At 40.7% G+C, this 12,020-nt stretch overlaps 1 protein-coding gene across 1 annotated transcript; it reads left to right on the top strand.

Annotated features, from left to right (window-relative positions):
• Positions 1–7,058: 7,058 nt before the first annotated feature.
• On the top strand, positions 7,059–7,998 carry LOC136774712 (general transcription factor II-I repeat domain-containing protein 2B-like). Its single transcript, XM_066729146.1, has 3 exons — positions 7,059–7,366; positions 7,471–7,941; positions 7,989–7,998. Exons 1-3 carry the CDS (start codon positions 7,059–7,061, stop codon positions 7,996–7,998), a joined length of 789 nt encoding a protein of 262 aa, XP_066585243.1.
• Positions 7,999–12,020: the final 4,022 nt, after the last annotated feature.

The following is a 12,020-nucleotide window of genomic DNA, read 5'->3' as shown; positions in this document are numbered from 1 at the left end:
GGATTTAACCTCTAACAGAAATAATATAACCACAAAGTATATTTCCTTAAAAAATTTTAATAACTTCTCGTTTTGTTATAAATTAATACTCATCTAATATATTTTTTCTTCTTTTTCATTTGTGGAAATCATTCTCTTTTTCTTCATAATTTATTTTTCAAAATTATTACTTTTGTTTACGATGTAAAATGAAAGTCAACTGAGCTATTTGACAGCTACGGGCACAAACTCCCGAAATATCCTTTCATCCCTCTGATTTCTACTTCTCCTCGCTAGGCGCAAGATTGTTGGGCGAATTCAAATTTTTGAAAATATAACTTTTCTTCATTTTTAAATTCCGACATTGTACACTACGCACTTTTCAAAGCAATAACGTTGGAAATTCATGTCTCGGAAATATCTGAGTTACGTATTATAATTATCATATACATATGCATATTAATGAACGTCCTGTAAGAATTCAATTAACATAACCGACTTATTTTCTTAGGTATTACATAAGTAGAAGGCCGTAAAAGATGATAAATTATGACATCTTGAAAAACAATTAAAACTATGTCCAGATATGAACTTAAAATCCATATATAATAGAATTTACAATAATATATATCAGTGTTTAATATAGGTCCTCAATGTAATCAATTTGTTTAATACTTCGTTTTCTTCCAATATCTTGAATATTAATTGAAATATAAAAATTTCGAAGACACTATTGAAAAGGGTATTCAAATCTACATTTATATATATCCTATACTTTGATATACAAAAAAGGTCTCGAAAATAGCTAATTCGCATATATATATATATATATATGCAGTACAGCTATAATTTCAAAGAACATATACCGTGTCTTCTATTTCTTCATTATTCATTGATAGGGGGGAAGTCATTAGATCACTAGTATCCTGTAAACATAAAATTACAACACTGTTCACGAAAAATCAAACTATACCAATTATCTCATTTTCACATTAGTTACCGTTAATGATTTAGTCTTACCAATTCCATATTTTCAAGGATGGGAATGGTATCTCTATGTAAAGTAAACCTAATTCTTGGGATTTCACTCCTTGTACCATCCCTTAATACTGTTACATCTGCCTTAATAATATCATCTTTCTTAAAGTGCTTTTCGCAAAGAAAAACATTTTCAGGAAGTTGGAATTTGAGAATTTTGGTCCATTTTTCTCTCAAGTCTGCACACTGTTGAGTAACAAAAATTAAGGCGTTGATTAAGATACCATATAAAACAAGTTCTAAATTTTGCTCTTACCTTTGGTACACGAAAAAGAGAGGTTTTTTTAACTCCCAATCCTTCTTGCTCCTTTCATTCACTATATCTTCCACTTTGACAATTCGGTAATGCACAATACTTAACCATTATGTTTCATATTATTAGTTTATCAACTAATTTTAATTATATATAACTAAATTTATATTTGAGGTTATGTATTTTATTTTCCATTTTTCGGAAATTATATTAAAAGCACGTTGGTCGTTGGTTCGCTTTTTTGATCAAAGTCTAGAATTACAGAATGTACTAGATTAGCAACTACACAGCAATGGAAAAATAGGAACTTTGCCACGTTAGCGCCACATTTACAGTTAAGCTTTACATCCACGAAACTGACACAAATTTTAACCCAAAATCATGTTGCGTTTGCTCTCCTTCCCGTTCATCCTCCATGATGGTAACAGAGATGAAACGGGAGATTGCTCATGCGAGGTCCCGAGGCAATCCCTACCGGTAGACGGCGCTGGTGTTGGCAAACGCGTCTCAGGTCCAACTAACCCCTAACGCCATCTATCGGAAAAGACCACGAAGCACGAGCGTTAAGCTTAGAATAGGGTAAAACAGATATGCATTGTTGCCAGGAAGCGGACCGTCGGTCTGCAGAATTTTCCCCTCTACTTACAACCACAGATACAGGCTCGTTTGCGTGAGCCATCCTCGCTGCTACGCTGCTCGATGGTCACGAACACAAGTAGAAGCATCCGTACATGTGTCGACTGGCTTTGCTCGCTCTCGGCAATCCTCGGATTAAAGAGAGAGCGGAGATATTTTCTCGGACCTCTCTGTCTTTCTCGCTGTTAGCGTCTAGCAGAAGAGTCGAGGCAAAATCTTTCCGTTTTGCTTTGCTGAAAATCTACCAATATTCGATGTCATTTACATTTGCAGCCCAATGCCTTTATACATGAGTTTTTCAGCATATTTATTTATGAGCATTGACTTATTTAAATCAATAATAAATTAAGCAAATGCGTATTTGATATATAATAATTATTTTAACTATAATTTCATCGTTATATTTCGCATATTTCCGTAAAATCTGCATTTCTTTAATTTATTATTGATTATTGTAAGTTAGTGGCCATTAAAAAAATTTAATCTTAAAAAAAAAGAAAAGTACAGATCAGGAATCGAACCCGGACCCATGAATCGCCACGCGGTTACCTTACCGCCTAGACCACGAGGCTTCTTCAGTGCACCGTAAAAAGATAGTCTTTTAAGGGCTTGAAATCTTCTATTGAACCATATAAATAAACGAGCAACCGACAGCTTTATTCATTATTATTCTATCATAATGGTACACAAATTAAAGAATAATTATATAATGAATAGTTTTCAAAAGCTTTTCCAATAACCAAGAACGGAAACTGCGAGCGTTGATTATTTATCTTCGTTCTTGGCTATAGGAAAAGCTTTTGAAAACTATTCAAAATATAATTATTCTTTAATTTGTGTACCATTATGACAGAATAATAGTGAATAAAGCTGTCGCTTGCTCGTTTATTTATATGGTTTAAAAGAAGATTTCAAGCCCTTAAGAAGACTATCTGTTTACGGTGCACTGAAGAAGCCTCGTGGTCTAGGGGGTAAGGTAACCGCGTGGCGATTCGTGGGTCCGGTTTCGATTCCTGCTCGGTTCTTTTCTTTTTTTCTTAATGGCCATTGACTTACAATAATCAATAATAAATTAAAGAAATGCAGATTTTACGGAAATAAGCGAAATATAACGATGAAATTGTAGTTAAAATAATTATTATATATCAAATACGCATTTCCTTAATTTATTATTGATTTAAATAAGTCAATGCTCATAAATAAATATGCTGAACAAATCAGGTATAAAGGCATTGGGCTGCAAATGTAAATGACATCGAATATTGGTAAATTTTCGGCAAAGCGAAGCAGAAAGATTTTGCCTCGACTCTTCTGCTTGACGCTAACAGCGAGAAAGACAGAGAGGTCCGAGAAAGTATCTCCGCTCTCTCTTTAATCCGAGGATAGCCGAGAGAGAGCGAAGCCGGTCGACACATGTACGGACGCTTCTACTTGTGTTCGTGACCTTCGAGCAGCGGTAGCAGCGAGGATGGCTCACGCAAACGAGCTGCATCTGTGGTTGTAAGTAGAGGGGAAAATTCTGCAGACCGACGGTCCGCTTTCTGGCAACAATGCATATCTGTTTTACCCTATTCTAAGCTTAACGCTCGTGCTTCGTGGTCTCTTCCGATAAATGGCGTTAGGGGTTAGATGGACCTGAGACGCGTTTGCCATCACCAGCGCCGCCTACCGGTAGGGATTGCCTCGGGACCTCGCATGAGCAATCTCCCGTTTCATCTCTGATGGTAAGCATCCACCAAGTCCACCTTGTTGAATAGTACTACGCTCTATAGTAAGTGAATTTTGATATAAGGAATGCAGACTGCACAAAGTATACTGCCAACGGAAATACATCAGTCGCCATTTTAAATGCAGAACGTAATACATCAAAATTTATATAAATTATATTCACAGCCTGTCACCGTTAACGGCGTGAACGAAGACAAATGTTAGTATACGGAAAAATAAAGTGTAATAAAGAAATAAGGAGTAGGGACAGCTTTGATCTATCTGACAGCTGGGGGCCTATTATGTATCTTTTATATGGTGAAAATATGAAAAATGAGTTTGAGTCGCCTCACCTCTGTCTGAGCAATATTTCCAACAAAACAGAAACAAATTTGAAAAAGGCAAATTGTGTTGGCAGCTTTGAGAATCGACTTCAGAGTTGTTCTGGGAGCTATGAGCGGATGGGCGGCTGGCTTGTGCAGCTAAGTAGTATAAAATGGCATAAACATACATTTGACAGGTCAAGAGACGATGGTTATGATTGTATCTTTATTAGATAAGTATAAATTGACTTTTAATTATGTTTGAGATGAATTAAAATGTGATGCTTTGTGAAAAATATTATTTTTTACAAGTACTTTGAATATATCCTGTTTATGTGCCTGGTATACATCAGAAACTAGACTTTAAAAAAATACAAATAAAGTTTATGAATATAAATATTTAATCATTATTCTAAATTTGTTATAAACTAATAAATTTAGGGAACCTATATAAATTAAAAAATTCTCTTTCCGGAATTTCGAATGGGTTGGAAACATCTCTTAAAGTTGTTCGTTTGAAATTGAATTGCCTGTTACTCCGTTTTTTATTTTGGCAATTATTTTTTTCTAATTCAATTAAAGTTAAAATAAGCTCCATTGTATAATATGCAACAAATGTTTACGGTAAGTTAATATCAGATTATATAGCTTAACATTTTGAAAGTGGCGCTCTTCAGATTATACTTCTTTGGTTTTGTATCGACTGTCGCCAAATTCATACCAGTAAATCCGAATTTTCACCAGATAAGTTCCTCATCTCTCCTTTCTTACTTTTCATATTTTCACCACATAAAATATACATAATAGGCCCCCTGATGTAATCATGGTATATGTCAGGGCTCGGAACGGCTTGCAATTTTCGGCTGATTTCCAAGCTCTATCCCCTCCACCGAGTCACGTGGGCTCGCAGTCGCTGGTATTAGCTGCGCGCGCAAGCCTAAACCAGGTGCGGCGCACGTAATTATTATGGTTCAGATAAAACACGTGGCACCAAATTAATGTTTATCAGCAATAGTATTATTGTTTATGCTGAAAAAATTCCATATGAATAAAAATGTTACATTAGTATAAATTATGTACCATTTTTAGGCTTAACGTCATTTTAAATATACTATTACAAAATAATTTAAGTCGAAAGTGTTGCACTAATGTAACTATTTGATTTTAATAAACATTAAATTTATTCGATCTATAAAAGAATAGTGCTATGGCTCTGTGCATTGAATTTGTAACTATTAAAAGTACGCAAATTGCAGTATTATTTTCCATATTGTAGTTCTGCTGCTAAAAATAAATATCCGTACAAATACAATAATATTTACCATTTTTTTTACATGAAAGCTATACCTGTACTTATATACCTATCTACTTTAATGATGTAGACAGTTTCAATAATCAAATGACAGATTCTTAATAGATTTCCACATCACCCAGGAGGTACTTTTAATGATGCATCTTTTTTAAGTAGTATCCCCAGTAGGTTTAATCCACTGTAATTAACAACACGAGAAATTAAAAATTGATTTGGTTTATATGTTGTGATTGGAGGAGTTATCAAAGAAGTATCTATCTCGTTGTGTTAGTCAAATATGTTCTCTTAAGAGTAGCCAAAGTGGAATCATTCATGGAAAATCGTAAATCATTTTTAATTTGTTTCAGTTTCGAAAGTGAACATATTCACGCAAATAGGTAGATTTAAACAGAAAAAATTTTGCCCCTAAAATTTCTGAAAAGACATAGAATTGCTTCTTAGGCTGGGGCCACACTATGCGTTTTAAACGGACCGGTAAAAACGGATGTAATGCGAAAGCACATGGTTTTGAATGAGAAGGGCCACACTGATCCGGTCGTGCCGCACTCGCCGCAAGCTGCCTAACAGGGGCAATGTTACTTATGAATGCTTTCCGGTGAAAACGCAATCGTTTTTACCGGTCCAGTTAAAACGCATAGTGTGGCCCCAGCCTTAAAGTTGCAAGTATTTGGAGCAGATTCTTGAAGTAAATATTTACAGACGGCAATGTGAGGAATAGTATTAAATACTAAATCATGCCTAAACATACATTAAAATTTGCACCGAGGGAATTAATACGTCTGATAATTTGAGAAATAGACTGTTTTGACGTTTGCAATTAATAAATTGACATTATGAAGGTGATTCGTTAAGCTATTCTTATTAAAGCTAATTCACAAGGAGAATACATATTTTTTTCTGTAAGAAATTTTGAAACTTTCGTTGGTTTTTAATGATAAATAAGACGCGATTTTATGAGAATGTGTACAACTGTACGCACACTACTTTAAGCAAATTCACACCTACATGTAATTTTAATTTAAAATATCTAGTGAACTGCTATAAGGAATGTTACTTTCATATAGTGTTTTGAAAAGCTCTTGAGATAAGCTAAAAGAATATGCAATAAAAAATAGTAGGTTATTTAAAAAATTCAAGGTGACCTTCATATGTTTTTCAAACACAATTTGAAAATCAAACTAATGATAACATTTTATGTCTCCTTTTGAACCATAAAACTTTTGTATGAAACATTATTTGAAAAATTATTGGATTTCGGAATAATCAACTGGCAGCTTTTGTAACGATCACCCTGTGTTGTTATTATACTCAGGAGGTTGACTAGAAGATTTAAATATTTTAGTATCATTTTCAGTCTCCCAACGAACTTTTTCAGTATAACAACAATATTATTGACATTGCCAAATATCAGCAGTTGTTCGATAGATGATTATTGCCGTTTAAAATGTCACAATAAACGGTCATTAGAACGGATTAGTCGATTAGGTCTCCGGTTGTGCGATTTTGTAATTTAGAGGTCGAAATAAATCTTCTCTTCTTTCTTTTGTTCATCAAAAATTGATTTCTTTTGAAAGCGAGTGATATCGATTTCTTCCTTGATTTTGCTGGTTTTGTATTGTGAATTCTCTAATTTATTGACAGTTAGAGTGATAAACTGAGTGGAAATCAAAAATATAATCAGCGTTTCAACCGTTGCTGGGAAGACAAATTCTTCGTTTATATATCCAACAAAACGGTATGTCTGATGTGCCATTATGAGCCATCCATAGTTTCTAAATTTACTATAGAAAAACATTATTTTTCAAAGCACATGTCGAAATATAATCATTCAATTTATAAAGATGATGAAAGACGAAATTTAATAGAAGAATTGAAATTAGTTCTTAAACAATATTCTGATGAACCTCCAAATTTGAATATTGCTGCCCAAACATCCTCATTTGCTCGTAAAGCTTCCTACGATATTTTTTTGCTTATTGCTCAACGTGGTAAGCCTTTTGTTGATGGCGAATTTATTAAATCGTGTCTTCTTAAAGCAGTAAATGCATTTGGAGGATCTTTGACGGTTGATGATATTCTTCAAATTCCATTGAGCAATAAAACGGTTGCTTCCAGAGTGTAAGTAATAGCTGGTTCTATTGAAGAAAAATTGAAATCCCTGCTACAGTCGTGTGTATATTTTTCATTGTGCCTCGACGAAAGACTGACAACCGTCATGTCAGTCAATTAAGTATGTTTGTGCGCATTGTACAAGATGACTTTTCTTATACTGAAGAGTTATTAGATTTCTTCCCGTTATATGTTACAACGACAGGCGCAGATATTTTTAGCGCGGTAGAAAACACTTTTGAAAAATTTAATATTAATTTTTCCAAGTGTTCATGCATCGTTACGGATGGTGCACCGTCTATGGTAGGAACTAGAATAGGATTTGCTGAGAAGCTATTTCAGAGAAATATAAAAGTTCCTTTAATCCATTGCATTATTCATCAAGAAGCATTATGTGGCAAAGCAATAAAGATTACTGCTGCAATGAAAATGATCACAAAAATTATAAATTTCATTAAAGGAGGAAATAGATCATTAACTCATCGTCAATTTAAATTATTTTTAGCTGAGCATGATTCACTCTATAAGGATATATCTTTATATTCTGATGTTCGTTGGCTTAGTGCAGGGCAATGTTTAGAAAGGTTTTTCACTTTAAGGAATGAAATAATGATGTTCTTGCATAGTATAGCAATGTGTAACGAAGTTCCCCGTTACGTATGCGAGATACCGAATAAAGAACATAAAAGCTACCGAACAGTGGATATTATTAATCCCTACGTTACCGACTCGTGAGATAGGCTCACGAGTGGATTATAGTTAACGTCAAGGATAGACCCCGTTGACAGGCAGAGGCCCGGATGAAAAGACCGGCGCTCCAAGAAACGATGTCCAGGTTGTCCTGGGGAGCAAGGCAGGGCCATGCCAAACAACCCAGGCAACCTGAGATACGGAGAAGCGGCCTCGGGGAGTCCTAAAAGAATGACAGTGTCTATAAGTCCCCACGAGGAGGGGAAATAGAACATCGAGTCTGGCTTGAACGCTGGTTACGCGCGTCAAGCAGGCTGCGCGAATGTCGTGCGCAGACTGCCAGAACAGGCAGTCGGAACGCGACCATGGGACTGGGCTGATGTGTCCGTACGTGCTGGTGAGCGCGTGACGCGGCACTCAGCAGCCATGGGTCGGTTCGCGTACGTGAGGCGTGTGCTATAGGCCAGCCTGCACGTACGTCACGACTGGATACCGGCCAATGCATGGTGGGTTGTGCAGGGGCGTAGTTAGCCCGTTGGAATGTGTCCCGGTGCCCTCCGTAACCCCATAGGCTTGCGCTATGGCTGGACGGGCCGTGAACATTGCCTCCGTGGTGGTCCGCTCCTGGCAAAACGCTATGCTTTGGCAATTGATACCGCATGTTCCCGCACTCCTCACCACCACCTGTGTGTGGGTGGTGAGGAAGAAATGTATGCCCCTCAGCAGGCAGGTCTGCGAGGCTCGGACTTCCGTAAGGAACCCTCCCCTCTCTCCACGACCTAGCATACTGAGCGACCCTGGCTACCGCTACCGTCCATATGCATGGCCGCAGGGCCGTAAGAGATGCATAAAGAATGGGGTCGAAGGACCCAATTGATAACGTAGGGTTGTTGGCCACCCAACTGACCAACTGGCGCCCTGATACCGATAGAAAAGGACGGGCGAAGGTAATGGTAAAACCCGTAGAGTGAGTGGCCCCTCACACTGACGGGAATAACGTTACAAATGGCGCCCAACGTGGTTTCTTATAATAGATTAATTATTCGGCGAACGAATAATCCACAAGTCCGAGAAGTTACCGGAAGTGTTGGAGTTTTCAGGGAATAGGTGGCCCACTATTTTCTGGAGGCTCGGAAACGCTGAAAAAGCATGAAAAGATCATCTGGTTGTAAAAGGGATCAAATTCTGTTAAGAATTGATAGCCTGATCGAATTGACGTGTTCACGTAGAATTCGAGCAACCCATGCTAAGCTAACGGAAAATTGGATGAGAACCACGGGCGCAAATATAATTTAATATTATATTCGCCCGTGTTAAAATCTAACGCTACCGAAAAGGCTACTTGACTGGGCAAGTGACAGCTGAGCGCTTGTTTGTAAACAAGTCGACCGGCTGAGCTGAGCCATGCTGCCTGGCGGAGCATGACCGGCTAACTGTCAGAGCAGTACAATTAGCCAGCTATCGAGATGTTGCCAAACATAATTACCGAATTAAGCGCAGAATCGGAAATTTGGCAACACATGATAACGCCTCGCTAACGTTCCGCGAGCCGGCAAGTCGCCTCACACCTCATCCTACTCTGGATTCCAGCAGAACTGTTGTTCTCTCCATCTCTCTCTTTCAGCCTTCCTCGATCTCTCTCTCTCCGCCTCATACAATGGCATCCCAGAACGCCTCGCCCTCGGCTACGACTGTCGCCGCTCGCGACGCTCTCGCTCCTCCTGTGCCTATGGCACAGGATTCCGTCGATGAGGATGCCCTTCTGGCATCCCCATCTCCTGCGGGCCCTATTGAGGGTCCCGCATCCGATCCCGTTCCCGTTCCCGTGGCGCAGGTTGTCCGTCAAACGCCAACCTGCGTTACTGTTATCGAGGTGGGCGGCAGCCCACCTGTTCTCGAGGGGGTATCGAAACACCCTGTAGAGTCTGGGCATGAGGAGCTGGGTACGCAGGTACTCAGCGAATTAATGCAGCGACACTGCAGGATGCGTTCGGTAACCCCGACGCCTATGGGGGGGAGCAATCAGGGTCTTCCTAGACGTAGTCTAGTGGAGTTGCTGGCTGCTCTCTTCCGAGCGGACCTGGACCTCTACCACGAAGTCGTGGCAGCGGTCGAGGTGGCCGAGGCACCTGTGCTGAGCACCCCTGTCCGTAAGCTCTCCCGAAAGGAGCGCAAGCGGGTCAGGGAGGTCCAGCGGGAGACAGCGGTAGCTGCTCCGGAGACGAAGCGGCCGTCATACGCAGCTATGGCGTCCGTCAAGCCTCCGAAAGGAGTTAAGCAACCGTTGCCGCCTAAGGTGACTCCGGCACCACCGGTGAGGAAGGCGAAGCCTTCCGATCCTGTGGCCACGCGCGCTACCGGCAATTTCGGCATACGTGTATGCTGGAATTGCAAGGGTAAGGGCCATCGGTTTTCCGAATGCCCTACACCAATTACAGATGCTTTCTGTAAGGGGTGTGGGCGCACCGGGAAAACGTTGCGCACCTGCCCTGCCTGTGGGCCGCATTGGCAGACAATCGGTCCATACGTGGCGAATGCGGGTACGAACGTACCACGTAAGGTGATAGCGGCAAAACGCAGATCCGAGCGTGGGAAAGTACACGCCCAACCACGGCTTTCCGAGGCGACTCCGAAGGCAGTTCCCCAGGTGGTAACCCCACCGAAGGAAAAACCTTCGAAGCCGCTAAAGACGAAAGCGGCTCGTAAGGAGGTTTGTATGGATAGGGTTTCACAGCTAGTCGAGCCCTAGAAATACTCCTCCTGCAAGTTACCGAATGTTACCGGTACGAGAAATCGTACGATCCCGCACGCTACCGTACACCTCGGTGAATTTCCCATCAATTTCCATCCTATTTTCCTTCCTTTTCATTCCTTTCCTATCCATCCAAAACAAAAATAAAATTGATGGGCTTGAGCCGGTAAAGGCCAATGTTTTCAGGACGAGGTGAGACAGAGACCACACGTGGACCCTCTGTCGAGAAATGTTACCGGTACTGCCATCTAGCGGTAATCGACGGCAAGACGAATCAATAATTCGTCGAAGTGCTGCCGTCGGTCGTTATCGATGGTACTGGAGGTCGATGAACTCGATCCTAGTGCTGCCATCTAGCGGCCCGTAGATGAAGCAGAGCTATCGAGCGCCTAGATCGAAATTCGATTAATCGAAGGGCGATTGTTATCGAGCAGAAGCGATAAGTGAGAATACGAGAATCACTTAGATCGTCTGCGCATGTCCAAAGCTCGGGTGGGGGTAACCTATCCGACGGACGGCTAACGGGGCAAAACAGAACTTTGCCGGATCACTCCAGCGACAACCCTTGGATTACAAACAACGCGCACTATTATATCCATACGTAGATGGCTGAGTCCACGGGACGGAAGAGGAGTACCGGGTCGGGCGACTCTGATGAGTTCGCAGAACCGACAGCTACCGATGCTTCCCAGGTAAACCTGGAGAAGAAGATCTCGAGTCTAGACGAGAGAATGGAAAAACTGGAAGGGTCGTTCCAAGATTTCATTTCTCAAGTCCAGCAGGCTTTTGACAAGCTGCTGAAAAATAAGACTGTTCCCGATGAAGCAGCAGTGGCAGCTGCTTCTGCTACCGAAAAGCGCGCTAGAGGCCGACCGCGAAAGACCGCGGCCGCTCTACCGGCATCGGCCAATCAGGGTCAACCTTTGTTGACAGTGACAAGGCCGAGCGATGATCTCGAATCCCAACCGACATCAGACGATGCTTCGGCTGAGATATTCCAGGGGGCCTACAGGACGAGGGTCCTGAAGGGAAAACCTGGAAAAGCTACCGGCCAAGGGGATGACTGTATGCCCCGTTGGCGTGTTCTCGAATCTCTCCAGAGGTCAAACTTAACCTTTGCGGGCGATGGAACGGAGGCGGTTGAGAGTTTTATTTCTCGAACCGATGCCGTCCTGAACCTTCTCAGGGTAAGAGATTCCGACCTGGTTGACGTCTTTCCCC

The sequence above is a fragment of the Prorops nasuta genome, unplaced genomic scaffold, assembly GCF_024137725.1.
Source record: "Prorops nasuta isolate Cenicafe-Biocafe unplaced genomic scaffold, Cenicafe_Pnas_1.2 PNAS00001, whole genome shotgun sequence".
NCBI classification, from domain to species: Eukaryota; Metazoa; Arthropoda; class Insecta; order Hymenoptera; family Bethylidae; genus Prorops; species Prorops nasuta.
Note: the sequence above shows the minus strand (reverse complement) of the source record. Positions and strands in the feature narration are given on the sequence as shown.